Genomic DNA, 22,839 nt, shown 5'->3' with positions numbered 1-22,839 from the left:
GCGCACGAAGGTATGAAAGAAACCTGGGCCACCGCGCGCGTACGATCGACTGCTGATCACGACCGAAAACAGAAAAAAAACACGAGAATTATGGCAATCACACGATGAAACCCGCTAAATAAGAGGGGAAATTACTTATGATGCCTAATGAAATGTACACAAATACAGTGTAGGAAAATTAAAGTGGACGAAAAGATAGGTTGTTGGAGGTGGGAGCCGAATCCACATCTTCCACATTTAGGTTTGGCTTTTTATCGAATAACTAGGCTACCGCGACCGCGATCCTCTCGTCCAATATTTCGGGTAATTACGTATGTGTGCAAGCTTCACCATACAAGTTTAGCCAGTGCCGTTGGTGTTCAAGGCGGCGGTCATCGAACAGCATTTAAACGAGAAAACCATTGCTAATAATGGTTTGGTACCCTCGAAAGGTGTCAAATGTGTACTCTCAGGAAGTCAGTGGTGATATACGTCGTGATTTGGTGGTTTCTGGCCATGGCAACCGTCGCCGTCGTTAATTTGCACCAAGGAAGACCCGAGCACATTCTTGGCGCTAAGCCTTGCGTACTCTCATGATCACGGACATTTGTTTTGCGGGTGTGTGATAGCACTTCCACACTGTACCCTAAAGTCCCCAAAAGAAAGCTCTGTGCAGTTCTAGTACAACACTGAATAACGTGTCTCATGCCTACAAGCATCAAAATTTCTGGAAGACGACCATGGATGGCAATCTCTTCTTCAAGCACGCGCATTGTGAACTCCAGGAGAGAACCCGATAGATGATCTCGAGTACGATGTAACGCCTGGCCTTATAGGGGATGTCAGGGTTCTAACGGGTTCTACCGAACTTTCAGTTAAACCATACTGTGTGCATTTCTCGGTAGAAACACGGAAGCCTTGCGCACTAAGCTAGATATTTGTTTTCGAGCCAGTGCGGTAGCTCGTTTTCAAGTGCGTTCGACTTCGATGAACCACACAGGAAAATCGAGCACCTGATATAACTTCGAGAATATTCAAACAGATATATTTGCTCTTTGTTGAGTCTGTCTGATTCGAAACCGTTGCTTTTTTGCGGAAAACATTTTATGCGCTTGAGTGTACGAGCAGTGAACATCGCTTTGTTTAGGGGCTTCATGCATGTTAGCCAGCTGCATCTCTGTGAAGGTTAACCCTCGAGCACGCAAAACTCGATCCCACACACGCACGTACACACATAGTTAACCCGCATAGTATATATATAAATATATATATATGTCGGGAGGAGTTTGCTACGTTAGCTGGTTTTGAGTGATTGCATAGCGCAGGTGGAATTGAGACGGATGGGAAAAAAGAACGCTGTGTTACTGCTTGTACATTGTGGAGCATTTTACGGCTTAACATTGGACGCAGCTCGCACACGGTGTCACGAACCGTGTGCACAAGAGCAAGCTATCTCTGTGCAGTTGGCAACGCAAACGTGCTGTGGCGAATAAGTTCGCCAGCTGCTGGCATTTTTGTCGTCGACGTCGACGAGGTCGACTGGAGATATGTCAAAGAATTCACGTGCGTGCAAATCGTGCCTCTGAGTAGAGCTATAAGCATAAATTGCGATGTATTACATGGTCGCTTCGCAATGACGTGTCGCCCAACCAAAGAGCCCCCATCGCTGAACATGGAAGAGCGAAATGGTGAGTGTTTTTTAAGGCGAAGCTTCCTCTGCCTATTCCGCAACTTTACGGGTACTGATTGTTTGCACTTGCCTGCTGGCTGCTCTTTTGCACGATTGGCTCGCGCCGGAAGTAGTGCAAGCAATCGCCGGATATAGTGCAAAGCGAGTTGACCCCAAGTAGCAGGTGATCTGCCTAAGAGGACACGTTAACCACTCAGAAACACGCATTCGTCTCCATGCCATCGTCGCAATTTCTTTTGACCTTGTTTCATCGCCTTCATACAAGCGTTTACTGATTTGTTGTTATAGGGTCATCATCCTTACGCCGTCATTTAGTCATCACTGCGTAGTCATATCATTGTCATTTTTGTGTCGTAATCATTCCATTGTCATCACTCCATCATCGTCGTTGAGTCATCATTATGACGACGTGGTCGCTCCATGGCCGTTAGACTGTCGTAGAGCGTTGTCACACCATCGCAGCCGCCAGAGGGCGCGGTCCCATGAATTTCTATTCTATGAAATCCTCTCATCTAAGTGCCCTAAATCTGTCTCAAGGGACAGCTTTACCTGTCCTCTTCATATGTTGGGCTGTCACAAAGGAAATGTTTCACCTCTTCTGCACCACATCTGTTACAATTTGCAACTTGCCGTCATTACAATTAGGAGTGAGTAAGCTTTGGGGAAAGAAACTCCAAGTTGCAGGCGTCATAGTGACTTCTTTATTTCTTGGTCAGGTTACTCTGATTCTTTTTTTTTTCATTGTGTTTATCGCAGAATCTACGCACGGGCGCTTGAGAAGAGACATGGGCCTCTTCAGTGCAGTTGCGGTCGTTGTCGGCACCTGCATAGGTAAGAATAACGCAAAACAATATTCCAGTACGTACATTCACTGTACGACAACGTTTGATTCATATACGTAAGATTATACTCACGTGTGCCATCAGTGTGGCACGGAAACATGTCCGGCAAATTCTTACAAATGCTTGCACAGTACGAACGAGCTCATATAACAATATTAGGAATTATGTAGCGGGTGGTTACTTTCCTCCTTACATTCTTTTTTTTTCTCATATTTTCGTGCTCTTGTGGTGAAGGTACAAGCTTACGCTGTACAAGGCTACAAGCGCTAGGAAACGATGAGGCATTGTACTGGACGAATCTTTATACGACATTGAACGGTACGAATATTGGCATCTGCTCTGTAAAACGAAGTACAGTACGTTATTAGCAGTTACAGCACATGGGTGGTCATAAAATCTTTGTTCTTCACCGATTTTTGATTTAATGACACACTTATAGACACTCAAACGTAGGCCATAACTATGGCCTAAATAGAATTTGTAGGGTAGACATAAGCTGAATACCATGCTACATGACCCGCATTATTTGTTAACTTCCTTGTGTGAGCTTTCTGAAAGAGTCACGCACACAGTTCCAACACGGCTAAGAGCGACGGAGACGTGATGGACCGGGAACGGAATATCAAGTGTTCTTTGTTGGTAATATCGGGTATACTAAAATTTCCATGTGTAGCTTGATGCCTGATTTATACGTACGTGGCACATTTTGCCATTTCTTTAGTGTTTTGGTGTCGTCTGCAGAGAGAGCGTGCTGACTGATTCGTCCGTATTATTTTCGAGTCATGAGATTCAGTTTCCCGTCAAACACCGAATATTTATAAAATATGAGCGGAGAACGGTTGGGTACATGTTCCTGAATGTTTCTGACGCTTACATGCAAGCTACGCTTATCACAAAGTAGGCAAAGTGCGTGGCAGCACAGGCTCAATGCATCTGTTTGTGTCGTTTCACCAGTGATCTTCGGGCCGCTTCGTTACTCATTTGCATTCACTGGACAGCAACACTGCAGACTAATGTGAAATCCGTAACTCTAATGAAATTATTTGCAGAACACTTATTTTCCGCCCCACATTCATGTGGCAAAGAATTTTCCCCCGTGCTTTGGTGTCGTGTGCACAAAGACAGCGCTGCATTCTGACTCATTTCGTGCTATAGTTTAGAACGTAAATCGAAATGTATCTACATCTGCCAATACGTTCACGCAATTGATTTATTATTTACACAGCGAGAGCATTTCGACATTTCAGGGGTTTATATGGGCATGAAAATTTAGCATCCTCTAATGGCAATATATTCGACCGTAGTTTCTCAATATGACGATTTTAAAGTTAGCGTTAGCTTCTAATTACATTTTTATAAAGATAACTAAATAAAGATATATTTCTACGGGGCAGATGCATTCTTCGTCGACGCTGCCACATATGGCAGCGAAAACAGGTTTGACATCTCCGTCGTTGACGCGCGCGGAACACTTATCAGCGCCGCGTCAATCTACACTAAACACACGAGTGAGGCGGAGGAAACCGCGATAGCCTGGGCTCTTCAAGCCGCAAAAGGCCCGATGACCATTTTCTCTGACTCGCGCACGGCGGTCAGGGCTTTCTCCTCCGCTCTAGTTTCTGAACATGCAGCCGGCATAGTCAACAGATCATTTCGTATTAGTACGGGAGAAGAAACTAGAGGTCATACCATAGTGTGGTTCTCGGCCCACGTGAACGATCTAACCAACCAAGCGGGTTGCAACCATAACGTGCGTGCCAACTGCCTGGCGCGTGAATTTACGAACAGCACCCCGAACTAACGGTCCGGCTCTCCCACAGGATTGCCCCTTCAAAGATTATCTTACCACCTTTCACGAAATTATGCCGCATTACAGACACAGCAGGAGGACATTTCCTCCCCCCCCCCCGCCCGAAACTTAACAGGGCTCAGGCCGTTACTTTCAGGCTCCTACAGACCAGGTCCTATCTCACCCCCAGAGCGCTTAGTTGGATAGACCCGGACTTCCCGCAGTCGTGCTCCAAATTCGGTCACGCATGCCGCTCCTTCGACCACATGCTCTGGCTGTGCCCGTACAACGCGGGCTCCAACTTTCAATACAAGTCCAAGTGGGACGCCTTGCTGACGAGCTCAGATTTCACGAACCAACTACAGGCCGTCCAGAGGGCCCGCGATGTCGCGGAGAGTCGCCACCTCCCTGTCCCGCCGTGGGCGGAGCCCCCAACTCGATTGGGGAGCCTTCGGATCCCCTCAGTCAAGTTCCTCAGGACACTCTAATAAAGTTCTTGTCATTGTCACTGCACATCATAGTCCCGCTAGTTATGTGCCCGATCAGGGAAGTAGGTGTTTTTTCTTACCCTGAAAAAAAAGTTGTTTTTGGTCATTTTCATCGCGATCATTGCAGGGTCTGGAATTTTCATAACACCTGGTATTGTTTACGAGGACTCTGGATCTGTGGGCGTCGACCTTTTGATATGGGTCACAGCTGGAGTGGCATCTCTCATTCGTAAGTATTGAAAATTCTTAACCTATTGGCAATGTTGGTCTTGAGTAGCCGAACAGCGTGGCACGACAGAAAGATCACGCTTGGCAATGAGACCGATGTCGTCTGAGGGACGTGATATGCCACGTAACGTTATTCAGTGGAAGCATACATTAAATGTCCTCTGTGGGGGATAGCGCAATTCTGCAACAGCTTCTCATGCGCGAATCAATTACACGGCAAATAGCACATATTTTACCTTGTTATCAGCGAATCACTAATTATTGCCGAATTGAAGTCCATGGTCAAGTAAGTCTTATTCATTTCGCGGAAATCTGAAGCTGATGCATCAGTTTTGAGAAATCGTCCCCAAAGTTACTTGCGAAGTTCGTGGTGTTCTGCCACACTTAGTACTTTGGAGGAATAAATCACTCATAAGTGCAGATAACACTATTCACACACTGCAATCTCGCTTCTAACCATTTATATTTGTTTAGAGCAAGTTTTCAGCACAGTCCGTATCACCAAGAATGTCGACACTCTAGCAATTAGCGGTGAAATAATGCCGCGACGCAATGTGTGGCCGCCACTGAGAAGCGTTATATATAAGGCGTCTGCAGCTGGGCTCCTGTCGCGCTTTCCTCTGGACACGTTGCGCCATCTGGCGAAGCCGCCGCAAAATCAGCGTGCGAAGCGTACGTAAATGTACAGGGCGTTTTATTTGATCGTTAACAAGATCTTCAAACACACCCGTAATATGTGGAAGAATTCTCCTTCTTGTGCTAGATTACTCTTAGAGCCACATATTTTGTATGCACAAAAAATGGAAGTGAATAGGTGACTATTTAGAATAGCTTGCTAGTTAACTGTGCAATTAATTTCTTTACGTCACAATGCAAGTTACGAATTGCAGCCGCTGACATTTAAAGTAATTTTCCTTTAGAATGAATTGTGAAGAGGGACACCACTTTCCAGATATGCTTTCGCAAAGTTTGCGATGAACTGCATTGGTGTTCCAGTATCTTTTGAACTTCAATGCATAAAAAGTCGTTTTGTTAAAAACGTAAATAGAAAAAGGCGACCTTTTCACAGCACGTTTGAGCTCGTTTCTCCATATGGGTGCTGATACGAAAATTCGTTCCAAGTGCATGTACCTAATGTAATTACTGCCTTCAATTCGTGCATATGCCATAGTTGTGCTAGGATATTTTGTCGGAACGTTAATTAGTGAAAGTCTGTTCATTAGCCAATCATTAAATTTGGTTCCCCGTGTATTTAAGCCATACCTGTGCGAATATTCCAGCTCGATAAGTAGAATTAGGCTAAAGCCACATGCGATTAAAAATTTCGTTGACGTTTAAGTACGCAGTAAATTCGGACAAGATTTTCGGCGTATGTAAGACGCAGATTAAATACCATCCAGTAGCAGATTAGCTTTAAAGCATTCCTTAATGGGTAAGCACTTTTTGGCCATTACTGCAGGAAAATCGTCGATCACGCAAAAATGGACAAAAATGCCTAATTTGCGAAGTTAGGACGTTTAGTCTTTATGATAGTGTAAATGTAAATGATTGGTAGCATTATGAGTGATAAGAAACAATTCAAACCCCCGAAAAATTAATCAGAGGGAATATCCATATGATCAGGTTTGTGCATACCCTTCGGTATACATAGGGCTCCATAGAAAATGCATGAGGAAGAATATAGTAGGGGCTAGCCAACTGAAATTTGGGCGGGCCCACTTAAAATTTGGGGTCATTTACGCAAACATAATTGGGGTTAGGGGCCACCTAAAATTTGGCTTGGGCCAACTTAAAATTTAGTTCATCAAAACTGAGAGCTGGGGGAGTTGGTGTGGTTCCATCTTAACTAAAACTCCTTTGAAAAATTGCCGCGCGAATCGCCGCTCGAGGCACTTTGCGCGTATTCGCGGAAGTCTTTCGTTCCGAAAAACGGTTTTATGTAGCGCGTATTCAGTAGCAGAAAGCTATATCGGGAGTTTTTCATGTTGCCCTATCATTTTCTCATTACGCTTTTAATCTAGCTGTAATATTTGAGAACGTGGTTAATTAAATAAAACAATATCTAATTAGGCGGAATGCAAAAATTTATCGTGGTATCTCCGATTGACGGCAAACAACAGTCCATCTACGTGGCATTTGTATATCTTTAAATGCTAGTGCATTATAATTGGGACACCCAGTATATCACATATCATAATGACATATGTGCTGAACACTATATTATAAAAATCGAAATTGCACAAACCATAGCAGGATTCACAGACTGATACACCTATACGAAGCATTTCTCAATTTATCGTCAGAGAATAGTTTTCACTTCTTGGCCATTCTTTTGTAGGCGAGTATTATGGGAAAGCTCAAGTGATAGCACGCAAGTGCAGTTAGTAGAGGCACAAGCAAGTAAGCATGCAAGCAAACAAGATGGCGGCCTCCGCAACAACACAATGCTGCTGTCCCAGTAAGTTCAGAGGCGAAGGAACTGCTGACGTATACTTTTTTTGGAAGTTGCCTTAATTCTCGCAACATGCAAAAAGAGCAGTGTTTAGGTGTACAGGATCTCCCTTGGTATTTTCTTTTTGTGCGAGCTACCAGTTTCGGCCTTCATGCTCCATATTCAGAGATATTTAACAGGTGATCTCACTAGCTGTAGTTCTCCCGCCAAAATTTACGTGTCCAGCTGTCGCTTAATTGCACTTAATTTTTTTTACATTTCCCTTTTGACTGCTACACTTACCCGCCAGCATGAAATATCTCAAAGGTAACGAAGTTTCATGAGAGTCACCACGTAGTGCACTACTTTCATTCGACAGATGGCCTCTGCTACGCCGAACTGGGTACGATGCTACCATTCGCTGGAGGCCCGCATGAATACCTCAGAGTGGGCTTGCAGTTCATGGGACGAATGGGGGACTTCCTTTCATTCCTGTGTGCCTGGATCTTTCTTGTGGTGGACCCAATTGCAGTTACCATACATGGACTAACGTTCACAGCGTACGCCCTCAGTTTGCCCTATGGCAACTGTGCACCACCTCGCGCTGTGACCATTCTGGTAACGGTGGTTATTATTGGTAAGTTGCTGAAGGCGGAAAGTAATCCTTGCCCGTTTGAGTTACACTAGCATAGGGCGTTCTTTCGCGCTAAATCTATCGGTGGCACCCCGAATCCCATCGCACACGTTTTTTGAGATGAACTGGGATGGGGAAGTGTGTTGTCCTCGCCGTAGAACAGCGGGATCGTTGTCGTTACTCCTGCGGTGAAACCATTACCTGGGCACTGCAGTGAACTCGTGCGCCCAAGGCGCAAAATTTGGTTTTGCGGTTTGAGGATGTATGAATTCATTAACTAAAACACTGCCAAAACAAAGTTAAGATTGTCACGAATAGCATAAATGAAAGAAACAGCAGGTTACGCTACAGTCATACGAAAAACAAAAAGCCGTAAGACTTCGAAATGCCGCTATGGCTGTTTGTGGTCACAGATCCTTGACCCTTTGATTGTCTCTGTGATGTTTTCAGTGCAGCAGGACTAGAATGTTTCCGTTAGTACATGCATCTATGCTTTCGGAATCACAATACTTTCTATTTATACCCTGACGTACCCCAGCAAGTAGTCATAAACGAGTATTGCCGGAACTCGGCCAGCTGTCTGCCACGAGCACACTTTCACCTGGATCCGCCAGCATGGCTGTCGATAGGTGTCGCTAAAGAAAAGTCATGCTGAAGTACGACGAATGCTATGACCATCCTGTACACATTTCCCTCCACGAAAACACGCCAAAGGTCGGGAACACATGAGGATGTGCCTGACGAGTCCTGAGCTGAGAAGACCGTACGTGCACTAAGTCTGTGGAAGAGGACACGTTATGGTGTAGAAGCCAAACAGTTGAAAGTGTGTCTGCTGTGCACATGTCAAAGTGGGCGAGCGCAAGCGCAGAACTCCCCGGAAAGCAGTCAGCGAGCTGCGCACGACAACCAGTCGCGATAAACATGGCTCCGCCACAGCTGCAACTAGGCATCCCTAAGGCCCTGTATTGCAATTAACTGAGTGCGCTTACCGACATTGACCTCCTGCAGCGGATGGCGAGTGACGGATGGCGGCGATGGAAACTTGTGGGGTTCAGGCATGCAGAATGCGCGTGCAGTTTAGAAGCAACGGAAAGCACGCCAGCTATGGATCGAAATCAAAGAGGAAAAAAACTGAAATCTGACGGGAAAGGTTCGATGGCAACTGATAATTGTGAGGCTTGTGGCAGTTTCGTTCAAAGCCAGATCAGGGCGTCCGAGAACGCATGTTTACGTGGGACAATTTTCAGACGAAGACGACTCGCGCATAGTAAACGGAAATGGTGCAGAGACCATTGAGGACATGCTGCTTGATCGTCAGAGCATCAGTGGCAGCAATAAATGCGGAAGCAGTAAGGAATAATGTGGCGCTCTTCTTGAAAAAACAGCAGGGGAGACGCAAATGAAACTGCTGAGCAGACCAGCAAAACAAAAAACGGCGGCAACCTTGTTGGCACAAAGAAAAAGATAACATGCAATAAGCAAACTTTCTGCACTGAATAGTAGAGCTCGAATCATAAGGACATCTAGAGACGAAAATCAGACTGTAAACTTTTAAAAATAAGCTAGGAGGCATGTGGTATTACCTCGTTTCACGGGATATGCTCACTGCCCGACATACTGCCCCCTTCCAGTTTACTACATATTTGTGCGCATGGCTCTTCTCAGCCGATTCAGTTTTGTGGTATCAGTCGAAAAAAAAACACAGACATTAAAGGCCCCACCACACGCAGCACGAAATAGGCGTTTCAATACGCGCAGACGTAAGCGTACGCGTCGCTGAGTGCGTACGCGGGTGACGAAGGGAAGGGCGGCCAGCCATACAATATATATATATATATATATATATATATACACGCGCATCCGTGCGCGTTTCACTGCGCGTAGCACAGGGCTGACAGACCGGCGTACCAGCGATGGCGGAAACGTTCGTCTTTGGGTTTGAGAAAAGTTTATCCTTAATTTCATTATGGCTTGACTTTTCCGTTTAATTTATCAATGTTACAGCTAGCAAATTCTTTTTAAGCCGAGAAATGCACGCCGTTTGTATCTACACATCCTTATGGCAAGCAAAGCTACATCAATGATCAACATCATGCGCGATAGCGTCTGCTTGCCCACGACTGCAGTTGACAACTGCGCGCGACCTCGCACAACACTGCGGTCGAGCTTTTGCTTGGCGGTTCGCTTCGCCGGCTTCAGCGTTCTCTGCCCGCAATGTACCACATGAGAAAGAAGCCTTCGCTGCTGCTGCTCTTGCAAAGACGGCGGGAGCGCAGAAAGCGTCTGCAGCGACGTTGGTGGGTCCTGCCACGGCGTAAAGAAGAAGGACTTCGGCTGTGAGTAAGTTCTTTCCTTTCGATGATCTACAGTGGTAGAACTAGGAGCCAGTGTTCGGACATGGGGGCTTATCTTCGTCGCGACAGAAATTACTTATCGGCGTTTTTAAGTGCGCGCATACACGAGACATAAGTGACAGGGTTGAAATAGTAATGCGACGATCATACTCGTAGCGCGCGAACGCCACAATTCGCAGAATGGCACCGCGTCGTCGGTACGAGGTCCGTGCAGGTTGAGAGCACCGATCGAAACGATAACGTGACGTACGCCAACAAAGGGAACGACGAGAGGAGGGTGTACTTCGGAAAGCGCGAAAGCATAGGCGAAGATCGGGCTGATTAGCCGCCGGAGGAACGCAGATCGTATATTGGATACGCGGTGACGATACTTTACGCTGTTTCAGCAGGCGTTTGTCTAACCCACGTATGCTGTACAACTTACCGTCATTAATTCTTCAGTTTCAGACGGGAAGAAGCACTTCATTCTATTCAACAGACAATATGTTATTAACAGAAGTATTTTTCAGACCTCCATATACTAGAACAGAGGTGTAACCACTGCTGGAATACTAATTTGGAGCTCCCTTCATTATTAACAGCAGACCATACTGTTTATACAGAGCTTGTGGGGCACCCTCTTGCACGAAATCTGTAAGAATTATGTTTTGTAATAAATTTTCTGCCATATTCGATATTTTATTCGATAGTCGAAAATATTCTTCATTTGATTTGATATTAGATTCTAAATCCACTATTCGGTATTAGCACACCCCTACAAAAAAGTTAAGGACTGCTAGTTATGTTTGCGCCATTAGTATAACACATGCATTCAAGGACACCTTTTTATACTTGTTGGTTGTCATATATGGAGTTAGTGGACGAGATACGCGTTTCTATATTTTCTGTCCCTTAGAAATGTGACTGTAAAATATGAAGTGTAATGTAACTAAAATGTGACCTGACCGGTTAAAAATGTTGTGCGACTGCTTTCGGAAGTTTCTTGGCAGTGGCCGCACGGTTTTTGTTTAATATACCGTTCACTGGCTCTCCGACACCGTGTTTGTATTGAAGCATATAAACAAAGCAGGGGGTAAAGTTAATCATGGCTAGTGGCTATGCGTGTGTCAGTAAAAAGTGTACAGCTCCTTATACTTGCGCGTGTTTGTGGGTAGGGCAAGGGGTCTTCTGTCAATTAATAGTGCACCATTTTTTACAGATGCAATGGATGCGTCAGGATGACCATGGATTTTTCTACAAGTTCTTTCGCATGACACCGCAGCTCTTTGACAGGCTATTGAACTTTGTCGCAGAGGACCTCACACGGCAGCACCACATTCGGGAAACCCCTGGAGCTTGGAGGACGACTTGCTATAGCATTGAGGTTTGTAAAGGCTAGTTGCCCCTACAGTAATACTGTGCGATTGGGGGAATACAAAAGAACACCGTTTGTTTGTCATTTACTGTATCATTTATTTTCTTTATTTACAAAATACTGCCCGCCACCTTTTGGCAGCCAAAGCAGGGAGGGTCACAAAACATTGAAGCAAACCAAAAGAAAGAACGAAGGAACTGACAATAAGCATGCATAAAAAATTCTAATACCTAGTCTACTTCATTATACACAACTAAATATTTATTTATTAAGTCATAAAAACTTAAAGGATGGGACACAAAAGACTGATACAAAACAAGAGAAATAGTAATGAAGCTAAAGACAATGCGCGTGAAAAAAGATCCCTGAAAAAAAATTATCACATGATCACAGAGAGTGAAAGTTTGCACTTAGTGCATCACCAGTGTAACAGTTCTGGCTAAATTAATCAAAAAACTTTGTCATCCAGTGGCCTCGCACGAAAGCTACCTCAGCGCTGTTAACCTTGTGCAACTTGTAAAACATGGTCTCAGGAAGGCTTGCACATGTTGCATTAAATAAATGTGGTAGCTAACCCACACAAAAGAATTTTGATCGTCAGTCACCCAAGAAGGGCCCCCACAGATATGGAAATCATTGTGAAAAACGTCTTGTCATCATAATTAATGAGCAAAACAATACTGCAGACATGGGTACTATTTTTTTTCTGCTGGCATTCGAGCTACTTGGTATCCAGGCAAGACATGAAAGACGTTGCCTTTGCTTACCGTGTGGGGATTGTGACGGCTAGGCTCTGCAATGGTGTGTAAGTCGTATTGTGACGAGCGTGTCTGGAAAGTAATAAACCGCTGCACAGCATGACCAGCAGCAGAAATTTCTTACTTTTTTTAAGCTTAAGAATTTTTAAAGCTCATATGCTCTTCACTGCTTCTGTCAGGTAACTCTGCTTCCTGCCAGAGTCATATGTACAAATGCTTCATTCACGCATTGCCTTCAATGTCACTGATTACGTACAAAGGCTTTGGCCAAACATCCAATGCAGAACATGCTAGACCAACTCTGTAAGTGAGCCATGCAACAAAAAAAAACAAGAAATGTCGCTTGTGGTTGTCTATGTTAGCAGTGAACCTCACCTCTTGGCTAGGTGGTGGTAAGAGTTTTCACTTTCTGCTATCGCTTCTAATAATAAAACAATTTGAAAAATGCTTGCTGTTCTAGAACGCCCCGAGACAATGCTTCACAACTTGCAGCATATAAACGAAATTTCCGATGAGGATTGGTTGAAGCTCTATTACATTTATTTTTCTTCACAGGCATGTACAGACACCCATAGATGCATGCACAAACTCTACATGCGCACGTGATGAACTCAAAAACGTTCATTGCTGCAATACACTTTCAATGAGTAAGGACAGGTGAAAGCGATGAACACCTGTCTTGTAACAACAAAACTTTAGTTGTAAGTCAGTGCTTGTTTCTCACCCATAAGTGTGTTGCTAAAACATGTTCACACATCACTACAGCATTATTGGCCAACCAACCAGATCCACAGATATCAACTTTATGAAATTCTTAAATAAATACGCACAAAAATACCAATACAACACAATGTAAAATGAACAAAAAAGAACTTCCACCATTCCACGATCAATTTCCTCTAATGTTTACGTGTACTAGATTAGGCTTTCGCAGTGGTGTTGCACAAGTAGCTCTGACTAACACTACCAGAATGAGACCTCGTACATGCACATATATGCCCAAGAATGTTTGCAGAGTGATAGCCAGTGCTGCAGCTCTCTTGGTAAAGCAATGCGAGCATAACTCAAATTGTGGGTTCGTCTCCCATCCATGGTAAGTTATTTTTTCATCCAATTTCATTTCCCTCCTTATTTATCCATTTCCAATATAAAGTAAATAAACTCCTCTATCATATCCTTTGTTTCATTGTCCCTTGGCTTTTTTATAGAAAAGGTGTACATAAAAAACCATAATCTTTGAATTACTTTACTACTTGCATCAATTTAATTTTCATAGCGAGATGCTTATCCTCACTGACCTTCCTCATGTGTTTGAGCACAGAGACAGCAAAAGTTCGTGGTCGTCGTGTGGTTCGCATCATTTTATTGCACTTGAAACATTGCCTAATTCCTCCAATATTAACCGACTCTCATCTTTTCCTTTTCCTCCCTCTTGACGTTGTCGCTTCAGAAGAAATGCTTTCCAACGTGTCCAGCTTGTGACTGCCTGCTCAAGCCAGCAATGCTTGTGACTGCGGCCTGCTGCGGTGTGCCTCGGAATCTTCAGGAACCAGCACTTCTTGAAGCACCGGGGATTCAAGAGATTCTAAAATGTCTCGAGACCCCACAGAATCGTGCGACGCCCAAGACAATGTCGATGCTGGCGCCTTTGACTCTTCAGCTTACAGTGACGGCACTTCAAGCGTTGCCAGATCAGAAAACTGGCACATCTTTGTTAAGATGTGCGCAGCGCTTCCCTCCTCACTCTGGTGGAAGGTTGGCGGACGTCCTGCATGTTCTGCATAAGGTTGTTCTGCATAAGGACGTCCTGCATAAGGTTTGCACATTGTGTCAATATGCAAATAATGTGCCGGTCTAAGTGAAAAAATATGTAATGGCTCAAGTCCGTCCACATTTGTTTTAAGGTGTCATTTTATTAGAGAACAACGCCCAAGCTCCGAGTCAGCTTTGTAGGGACAAAAGTGGCTTGCGTACACAACTAGAGTGAGCATTTTTTGCATGCACTGAAGTGTAGCTTTTGTATTCTTTTTCTTTTTATGCTTCTGAAGCATTTGAGCAGTTCCTAATGAGATATCCATGCCTAAAGCCTAATGATACCTTGTACTTCAAACAGTGCATAATATCGGGAATGTTTCAGTTTTGAAATAGCAAGCATTCCACTACAGTTAATCAGTACAATCACTTAATAAATTTTATGTTGAAAGACCTATGCTTGCACTTTTTAAACACAGAGTAGTAGTATTGTTATGTCTTGCTTTAACATGAGGCTCTTTCCTGATACAGTTTTTGTATTTCAAACGTTCTTGGCTTGTAACTTTGTTTTCCTTTCATTCGTTTTTAAACTTCATCTCATTCTAAACTGTTTTTCTTAATTTAATGTATGTCTAAACGCAGTGTGAAGCTGTGTACGTAGCAGTCAGTGTATTTGCTGTTTGTATTTAAGATGTTATGTATAATCATGTCTGTCATCTTTCCATCTGCCTTGTAAAGGGCGTTCTTGCCCAGTGAAGCTGTATTTAGCGCGCAAACCCTTGCAGAAGATTTCGTATAACTAAGCTTTCTTTGCCTCTTGTTTGGACTTTCTCACAACTGCTGCTGCTGTCTTGCCAAATAGCTCTTACTGAATGCCTCGTACAGATATTAGTGCAGTCGTTGAACTATTGTCATCCCAGCTGACTACTGGCTACTGTCTTGCACGAGTGACCAGTACCAGACATAGTGCAAATAGCGCATATAATAATGTAACTAGATTGTGGTTTTCGCATCTTAAATTCTAGTAATCATTTTATGCACAGTGAAAATGTGTCTAACCGGATCGTCTAGTCTTTCGTTGGAAATTTTGCTAAGCAGGGACAGCGTTCTCAACAAACATTGGGAAAGCTTCGCTTGAACCGATAACCACATCGCTTGGTATCCGCAGAATAACCGCAGGCTTATAATTGGTTAAGGACACTGCTGAGCAGACACAAAAACCAGTATTATCAATTACGCAGCTGACCATTCCGTCAATGCTATGATACCTTTATTCCTACAGCATGAGGGCACTGAACGAATCCTTGAGCAAGCTAAGTAAAATTTGAGGGTCGGGGATGAAGCACAGATTCGCTCACTGCTGGTAAGCGACAAACTGCAAAATTAAAGCGGTTCATTGCAGTGCCCGAGACACACGTGAATATAGCAACATTCAATACTCGGCTAAATACTGCCCATTGACTTGCATGCTGCCTTCTAGGATCAGTGCACAGAATCAAAGGAAATATACTTGCGTCTTCTGTGTTTTGCTTTTTGTGCGTGTATCATGCAAGTCCTTTTCTTTTTATTCATCCCGCTAGTTGGTACTTGATATTCTCTGTACTTCTGTCTTATGCTTTATTATGTTAGGTTTTTATGTGCTATTTTACTTATTTTGTACCTGTATTTCCGCTTTCTCTGCTCCCCACTGCAAAGCGAAACTGGCTTTGTTGGCACCTAAATAAATAAATATACAAAGCTATCCTTGTACTGCTTGTATGTCCCCTTACCGGATCACATTTAACGAAATATGCGATAATCTGAGAAGCGATGCCGCACAAATATTTTATCGCCAATTAGACAAAGCGGAATATAATGCATACTGCGCGTCGATTTACATGTGTGAGGACAATTTTGAGTCTATCCCCATGAATGTGGCGCATTGCCAGCTGTAATAGAAACATACGGCATCGCCGGTCGACGTGGTAAAAGGAAAGCAATAGAATTCCGTGTTTCATTTTTAACACGCTGGCTCAGATGGAAACTTCAAAATCACTTACGGTCTACACTCCATTGTGTAGCGCAGAAACATCATCTGGTCGAAAAACAGCCAGATGACGTCGTCCTGTGCTGCGCTGCGTTGCTGATCGCCTCCATAGTGCTCTAGCGACACGAAACCTGCAGCTACTCCCGGCGTCCTCCGTACGATTCCGAAACTTCAACAACCTTTCCGAACCGCCAGAAGTGTACATGCGGCCCACGTGACGTCGGTGCACAAGCTTGCGCTTCCGTCGCGTACGCTCAAAATGACGCCCAAGATCAAGACCTCCTTGACGCGTGTGATTTTATGCGAAGCATATTACTAGAGCTCAACCCAGCTCCTCAGGCGCGGCGGTGTCGCCTTCAATACCACGTGACACCGTGACGTCACGACAGAGGAGAAACGGGGCTCCAACTCGCGCCGTCGCTCGCGGCGTCGCGGCGGTATATAAGCAGCTGCGCTTGCTTCTAGGTGGCTTTCGCTCAACTCTTGCAAGATGGGCTGGGTGGGAATCGAACCAGGGTCTCCGGAGTGTGAGACGGAGACGCTACCACTGAGCCACGAGTACGATGCTTCAAAGCGGTACGAAAGCGCCTCTAGTGAATGCGGTGTTGCCTTAGAAACGAGCTGTTTCTAAGGCTCAGGCGTGCGTCGCTTGCTCAGGCGCACATTTCGTTGCCACGCCGAACGCTGCGTTGCTCGACGCTCACCGCGTCCAATGCGGAGCGCGTAGTCGCTGCGCCGTAGCCCATTGTCTTACACCCCTTGGCGGGTCGACGGGAACGCTGTCGCGTTCCACTCTTGAAGGCGAAGCAGAGTAACGCATGAGTTGTTTCTTCGTCTAGCCGAACCAAATATAGCCAAGCAACAGCAGTTCACCAGGCTAAACAGTGGTTCAACAACTAAAATAAAGGCTAGTATGCTTCGCATCCTGGGATTAACCTTAGCTAAGCCACAGCCATTTTTGCGCGTCTCCCCTCTCTAGACGCGTACGACAGGCGCGCACGGCCTCGCAGACGCGTGGCGCGTAGCCAGGCGCACACGACTAACCGCGTGTGGTTTGGCCTTAAGGCTTGGAATTAATTTAAACATCCGAATACTCGATGTGGGTCTGTTGGAGTTTAGTACTGTGCGTTGCTGCACGTCACCGCTTTGCTTGAGGCACTGTAAAGCTTGACCAGATATCGGACTTGCCGCGTTCCGTTAGCGATGTCGAAAAAAGTACCTTTATCTTAGTCGTACAACATGCAACCAATAAACAACTGGTACATGCGCTTCCAGCCGATGCATAAAATTTTTGATGCGAAAAGCCAGGAAGCCGCCGTCTGTAACAGCGAAACGGTACCTAAATTCCCATTGGCCGCGATGCTGCGTCAGCGAGCCCGCCGCGTCCCGAGCGCGACTCGATGGAGCAAGCGGGTGAAGCGGCACTTCTGCCGAACGGCGCCAGGTGCTGCGTGAGGGGAGAGGGCATCGCCGCGACGCCACGTCACCCTCTCTCTCGTATTCACAAGACCGCGCGCGGTCCCCCATCTCTCTCTCACCCTCACTGGGCTTAGCTGCTGCGCGAGCCTGCCGGCCTTGGTGGCCGCTGCTGGTTCCTCGGTCTCTCGTCACGCAGGATGCTTGTGGCGTGCGGCGTTGAAGCCGCCGGCCGCTGCTGCTGCTGTTTGTTGCCTCGACGTGCACCTACCGCTGTGGTATATTAATCGCAGCGCAAAACGCGAAGGATCGCTCAGTGGCGTTTAGTTGGGCATTCATGCTTGCGCATTTACAACTTACAAGAAGTGCTTAAGTGTCCTGGGATTTCTTTTTTTTTGTTTGATATACGTCACATGACCTAGTGTACAATATACGGAGGTGTAAATATAGTCGGTGGTTATGTGCTGACTAGAAACATCATCGAGGTGTTGTTTTGTGTTGCTGCTGACGGCTGCCCATTTAAACACGTTTGCAGTGCCTCGTAGTATATTTAGGTCAATTTTAAACATCAACAGCCGATACTAAATCGGGAAAGAAGAAGAGATATTTAGAGGGTAGTGGTATGGTTTCTGTGTCATGCATGCATTATTGTGCGCAAGGCGTTCGCCAACACAAGACCCCGTATGGACAAAAGGAACTGATGTATTTTGCATAAACTCGCCCTAAGCACTGCTTCTCAGAACAAGTGAAAGTATTGTCAGCTCTTCCGAAGCAAAATATGGCATTTATGTCAGAATTGAGCCAACTTTAAGCAAGGGAACATAATCCACATGCACATGATCCTTTATATTGGATGTCTTGTCACCAGTTATTTGTCTCAAATGACATGTGTTTACTATGCGCGGTTTCAGAGCTTGCAGCGGTGGTTAATACATTTTCATTGAATATATCCATGAAAGTTCAGAACGTTCTCTTTATGGTGAAACTTGGAGTCCTCTTTGCTATCATCGCTACTGGAGTGGTATGGTGCATTAAAGGTGAGTTTTTTTTTTCTGCTGTCCATTTGCATAGCACTGTTCGAATGGGAACAAAAAAGTGGAATGCGAATAGAGAAAGACCTGCAGTACGGCCGGAGTAAATATATGACACAGTAGCACCGGATAAAATATTGCAATGGTGTTCGTCTCGTGGTATTGAGAAAGTAGACAGGACATCTTTTGGAAGCAGTTGGTTTGACCACTTTGATGGCAAGTGCTCCACGGCGACTAAAGTTACAATATGCAACAGCCAAAGTACCAACTTCTAGATTTCAGCCTGTTCACGGCTGTGAGTGATTAAGCTGAGAAGGCTTAGGAGTAGGGACCGATGGCCAATATCTCAGCAACTTTCGGTTTGCCGATGACATACTGCAGACGAATTACAACAAATTATTGAGGACCTTAACAGACAGAGTGTAAGAGTGGGGTTGAAGATTAATATGCAGAAGACAATGATAATAATGAATAGGCGGGAAAAGTAACAAGAGTTCTGGATTGCCACTCAGCCTCTCAAGTCGCTGAAGGAATACGTTTACCTAGGCCAAATAATCACAGGGAACCCCGATCATGAGTAGGAAATTCATAGAAGAATAAAAATGAGTTGGATCGCATACAGCAATTTAGCATAGTGAACAGAGAATACCGAATGTATTCGCTGTGCTCAATTTGAAGTTATAGACAACAACACTTACTTAGGTTTCTTAGCTTTTTTTCTTTTCCTTCCTTTTGTTTTTCTTCCAGCCGGCGTGTCAAACGGCGTTGACACGCCGGCTAGCGCGTGGGCGTTGACACGTGATTAATAATAATAATAATATTTGGGGTTTTACGTGCCAAAACCACTTTCTGATTATGAGGCACGCCGTAGTGGAGGACTCCGGAAATTTTGACCACCTGGGGTTCTTTAACGCGCACCTAAATCTAAGCACACGGGTGTTTTCGCATTTCGCCCCCATCGAAATGCGGCCGCCGTGGCCGGGATTCGATCCCGCGACCTCGTGCTCAGCAGCCCAACACCATAGCCACTGAGCAACCACGGCGGGTATTGACACGTGATTGTCAGACTGTCTGGTCAATGGACTTGTCTACAGCGCTCCTTTATTGCCAATTCGACACGCTAACAAACCTTCGCTCGTTGCCGCACCCGCCTTACACCCTCTCCCCTTTAGAAGAACCCCACCTATACATACTGTGGCGACGAAGGCATATGTCGCCTTGTAGAAGACAGGTCCACTTGTCGGAACGTTGGCTCCTGCTTTGACCTTGTTCTCGTTTCGCTCGTTATTGAGCGCAAGTAATTTCCCCTATGTCGTCCTTGGTGTCAGTGTTTGTTGGCTTCTTGTGATATGACTCATACGGCAAGCCGTTCAGGACCTGAACTGAAGAGCGGAAAGACACAGGAGGTAGAAGTGGAATATTATCTGGGGACGGCCGGCCTACACGGTGCAGCCACAAAGGCTGCAAAAGTTTTTTGGAGTGCGTGCCACGAGAGAACTGACGCAGTTTGTGTATTCCACGTTGTAAGCACATCGTTCGTACCTATATCCGTTCTCCTGCATTATGCCGTGGATTGTGCCTTGCTGGATTTAACTACAGAACGTTAATTGGCGTGACACGATAATTTCTTCTGCCCTTCCCGTTTCAGCTCCATACCTTCTCCGAAAGTTCACTTTCGCAACCAACGCCTCACCCGGGAGTGTTCTCCAAGCCTTTATCGTCGCCATGTACACTAGTTCCGGAAGGTAAAGAATCCTTCGCAAGTCTTCCCTAGATTTTTATGTTTGCGCTGTGAATTGCCTGGGAATTCATTGCCATGATATGAGCGAGAGTTCTAGCTTTGCATAATACAGGAAACGTGTGGCCGCCTGCGCACGAACTGCCTGTACGCTAAGCACTACGGTGCACTACAGAGACACAGTGGCTGACCGTGAAATCAATCAGCGTTTCACATACCACCGTCACTTGCCATGCTAGGGCTTAGAATAAAATTACAGATTCAGTAAAGAACTGGGCTCTAAGAGCGTTCGGCCTAGTTAGCGCACCGCCAGTACTGATGCATTGGCGCCATCTGCTAGTTTTAAGTGAAAACACTATCGCCTCTTGGAGATGTCGCTATAGCTGTCAGACTCGAAACAAGCAGGTGACGTGAATAATAATGATGAAACATAGCTGATACTTCCTCCACGGAATCAAGCGGGACTAAGCGATTAATGATTGTACCATTCAGTTCTGTGTCTTTTTTTTTTGTCACTAAAGTGCCAAGCATCGAGGGCGAATTTGGTTTGAAGCGGGTAATCTGCGCTGCTGTGAACATGGCTACGTTGTTAGGCAATGGCGTTAACCAAGAGTGCGATTCAATAACGGTTCGCAAAACGAACAGTGCGATTTCGGAAACGGTATAGGATCGAAAATCTGCCGCTATAGTAGGTGGTACATAAGCTATGCAAGCGTATTCGAATTAATGTATAATGTTCCACAGTAATGTGCCACCAAATAACGCCCAGCTAAAGCACTGCAATGTCTTCAAGCGAGCTTCTCTTTCTACATGTGACAGTGCCATGATCAGCTGCATGGCGGAAGAGATGTCCAAGCCTTCCCGGATAATACCGAGGTCTCTCCTGGGCGGTATCTTCGTGGTCACCGCTTTACAAATACTTACGAATGCAGCTTACTTCGTCGTCCTGGACCACAAGTCGTTCACCGCATCGAAGGCGACTGCCGTGACCTTCGGCAGCGTAACCTGGGGCCAAGCGGGCGAATGGCTGGTGCCAGTCGCTGTCTGCGTCTGCACCTTTGGAACAATGAGCGCCTCTTCCTTCAGCAGCAGCCGGCTAATCATGGCCGCTGCGCGCAAGGGACACCTACCGGCGCTGTTCTCCCTCATTACTACCCGCTCGTCACTCCCCATTATAGCGGTAGCGTTTAAAACCTGCGCAGCCGTAGCGTTCACTGTCGTTGTATCCGTCGGTTTGTTAGCCAAGTGCGCTATGGTAATAGGTTCGGTTATCAACATACTCGTCATGTTCGCGCTACTCGCACTTCGAGTGACGATGAAGGAACGTGTGAGGCCCATAAGGGTGCCCACCCTTCTAGTGATCTTCTACATAGCGATCCTGTTGTCCATGGCCCTGACTCCGTTTATTGGAGGTGCTGGAACCCAACTGATCCTACCGACGCTTGGGTTCATTTTGCTTGGTGTTCCCGCCTACGCGCTTATAAAATTTTCAGGCAAGTCTCGCCTAGCAGCGGCAGGTTACAAATTTATGCAGAAATTAGTTCTCTGTGTACCGTGCGCTGAGGCTCTCAAGCAAAATCAGAATATTCCTGGGGAGCTTTGACAGAGAAGGCAAATTAGTTTCCACTTCCTGTAGCGCGGCAACATGCCAGGCTACTTTCTGCCCTATGTATTGGAGAGAGCCTTGTGATAAAATCTTTCAGAGGCCAATTTACGCATGTAATTTTGTGCATTAGACAAAAAATTATTCTTTCTTACTAAACATCAATAATAACTGGTAGTCACCAGCGAAACACAATAAAATACCTTATTTCCTTGGTTTACTTTGATTCCTTTGGTTGAAAATAAAAATCACGGCAACTATTTTATCAACGCTTTCTCCGCAAACAATACAACGCTATTTGAGCAAACAATGATATCATGAGGTGCTAAAGGAGCATCACTGAATTAAAACATTTCGATTGCCTCTATGTGGACAACTCCATCATTATAAATATAACTGCGAAAGAACAGTATGACCCACAGTTTATGTGATTGCACATGTCTCAATAAATGACCAGCAACAGAATTGAAACAGTCAGTAAGAAAATGCACATGAGTAGAATGGCTGCATCCCAAGCCCTCAAGCGCCCCCTAACAGCAGAGGCCGGCCTCTGTAACATCAATGCGAACACATCCCTTCCTTTTAAGCACCGACGCTAGCTGTTTAGGAATGGGTGCTGTCGTTCTCCAGCATGGTTAACGCTTTACGAGAGAGTGCTGTTGCGTATGCCACTCGCGTACCAATGGTTGCGCAGAAGACATATTCGATAACACAGCAGGAATGTGC

At 45.3% G+C, this 22,839-nt stretch overlaps 1 protein-coding gene across 2 annotated transcripts; it reads left to right on the top strand.

Annotated features, from left to right (window-relative positions):
* The first annotated feature begins 1,395 nt into the window (after positions 1-1,395).
* LOC142563829 (b(0,+)-type amino acid transporter 1-like) lies at positions 1,396-22,329 on the top strand. 2 transcript variants are annotated; one of them, XM_075674471.1, is made up of 7 exons: positions 1,396-1,667; positions 2,426-2,500; positions 4,916-5,017; positions 7,827-8,084; positions 18,653-18,778; positions 20,421-20,517; positions 21,330-22,329. In XM_075674471.1, exons 1-7 carry the CDS (start codon positions 1,613-1,615, stop codon positions 22,111-22,113), a joined length of 1,497 nt encoding a protein of 498 aa, XP_075530586.1. In that variant the 5' UTR covers positions 1,396-1,612; the 3' UTR covers positions 22,114-22,329. The 2 variants fall into 2 exon arrangements, with proteins under 2 accessions (XP_075530586.1, XP_075530588.1); XM_075674473.1 differs by lacking the exon at positions 7,827-8,084.
* Positions 22,330-22,839: the final 510 nt, after the last annotated feature.

The sequence above is a fragment of the Dermacentor variabilis genome, chromosome 11 (genome assembly GCF_050947875.1).
Source record: "Dermacentor variabilis isolate Ectoservices chromosome 11, ASM5094787v1, whole genome shotgun sequence".
Taxonomy (NCBI): Eukaryota; Metazoa; Arthropoda; class Arachnida; order Ixodida; family Ixodidae; genus Dermacentor; species Dermacentor variabilis.
Note: the sequence above shows the minus strand (reverse complement) of the source record. Positions and strands in the feature narration are given on the sequence as shown.

Bases quoted from the DNA above. Each gene is read 5' to 3' on its own strand.
- LOC142563829 (XM_075674471.1), top strand. From the start codon at position 1,613: ATGACGTGTCGCCCAACCAAAGAGCCCCCATCGCTGAACATGGAAGAG. The intron at 1,668-2,425 runs GTGAGTGTTTTT...TGTTTATCGCAG, and splicing joins GAACATGGAAGAGCGAAATG to AATCTACGCACGGGCGCTTG. The intron at 20,518-21,329 runs GTAAAGAATCCT...TACATGTGACAG, and splicing joins ATGTACACTAGTTCCGGAAG to TGCCATGATCAGCTGCATGG.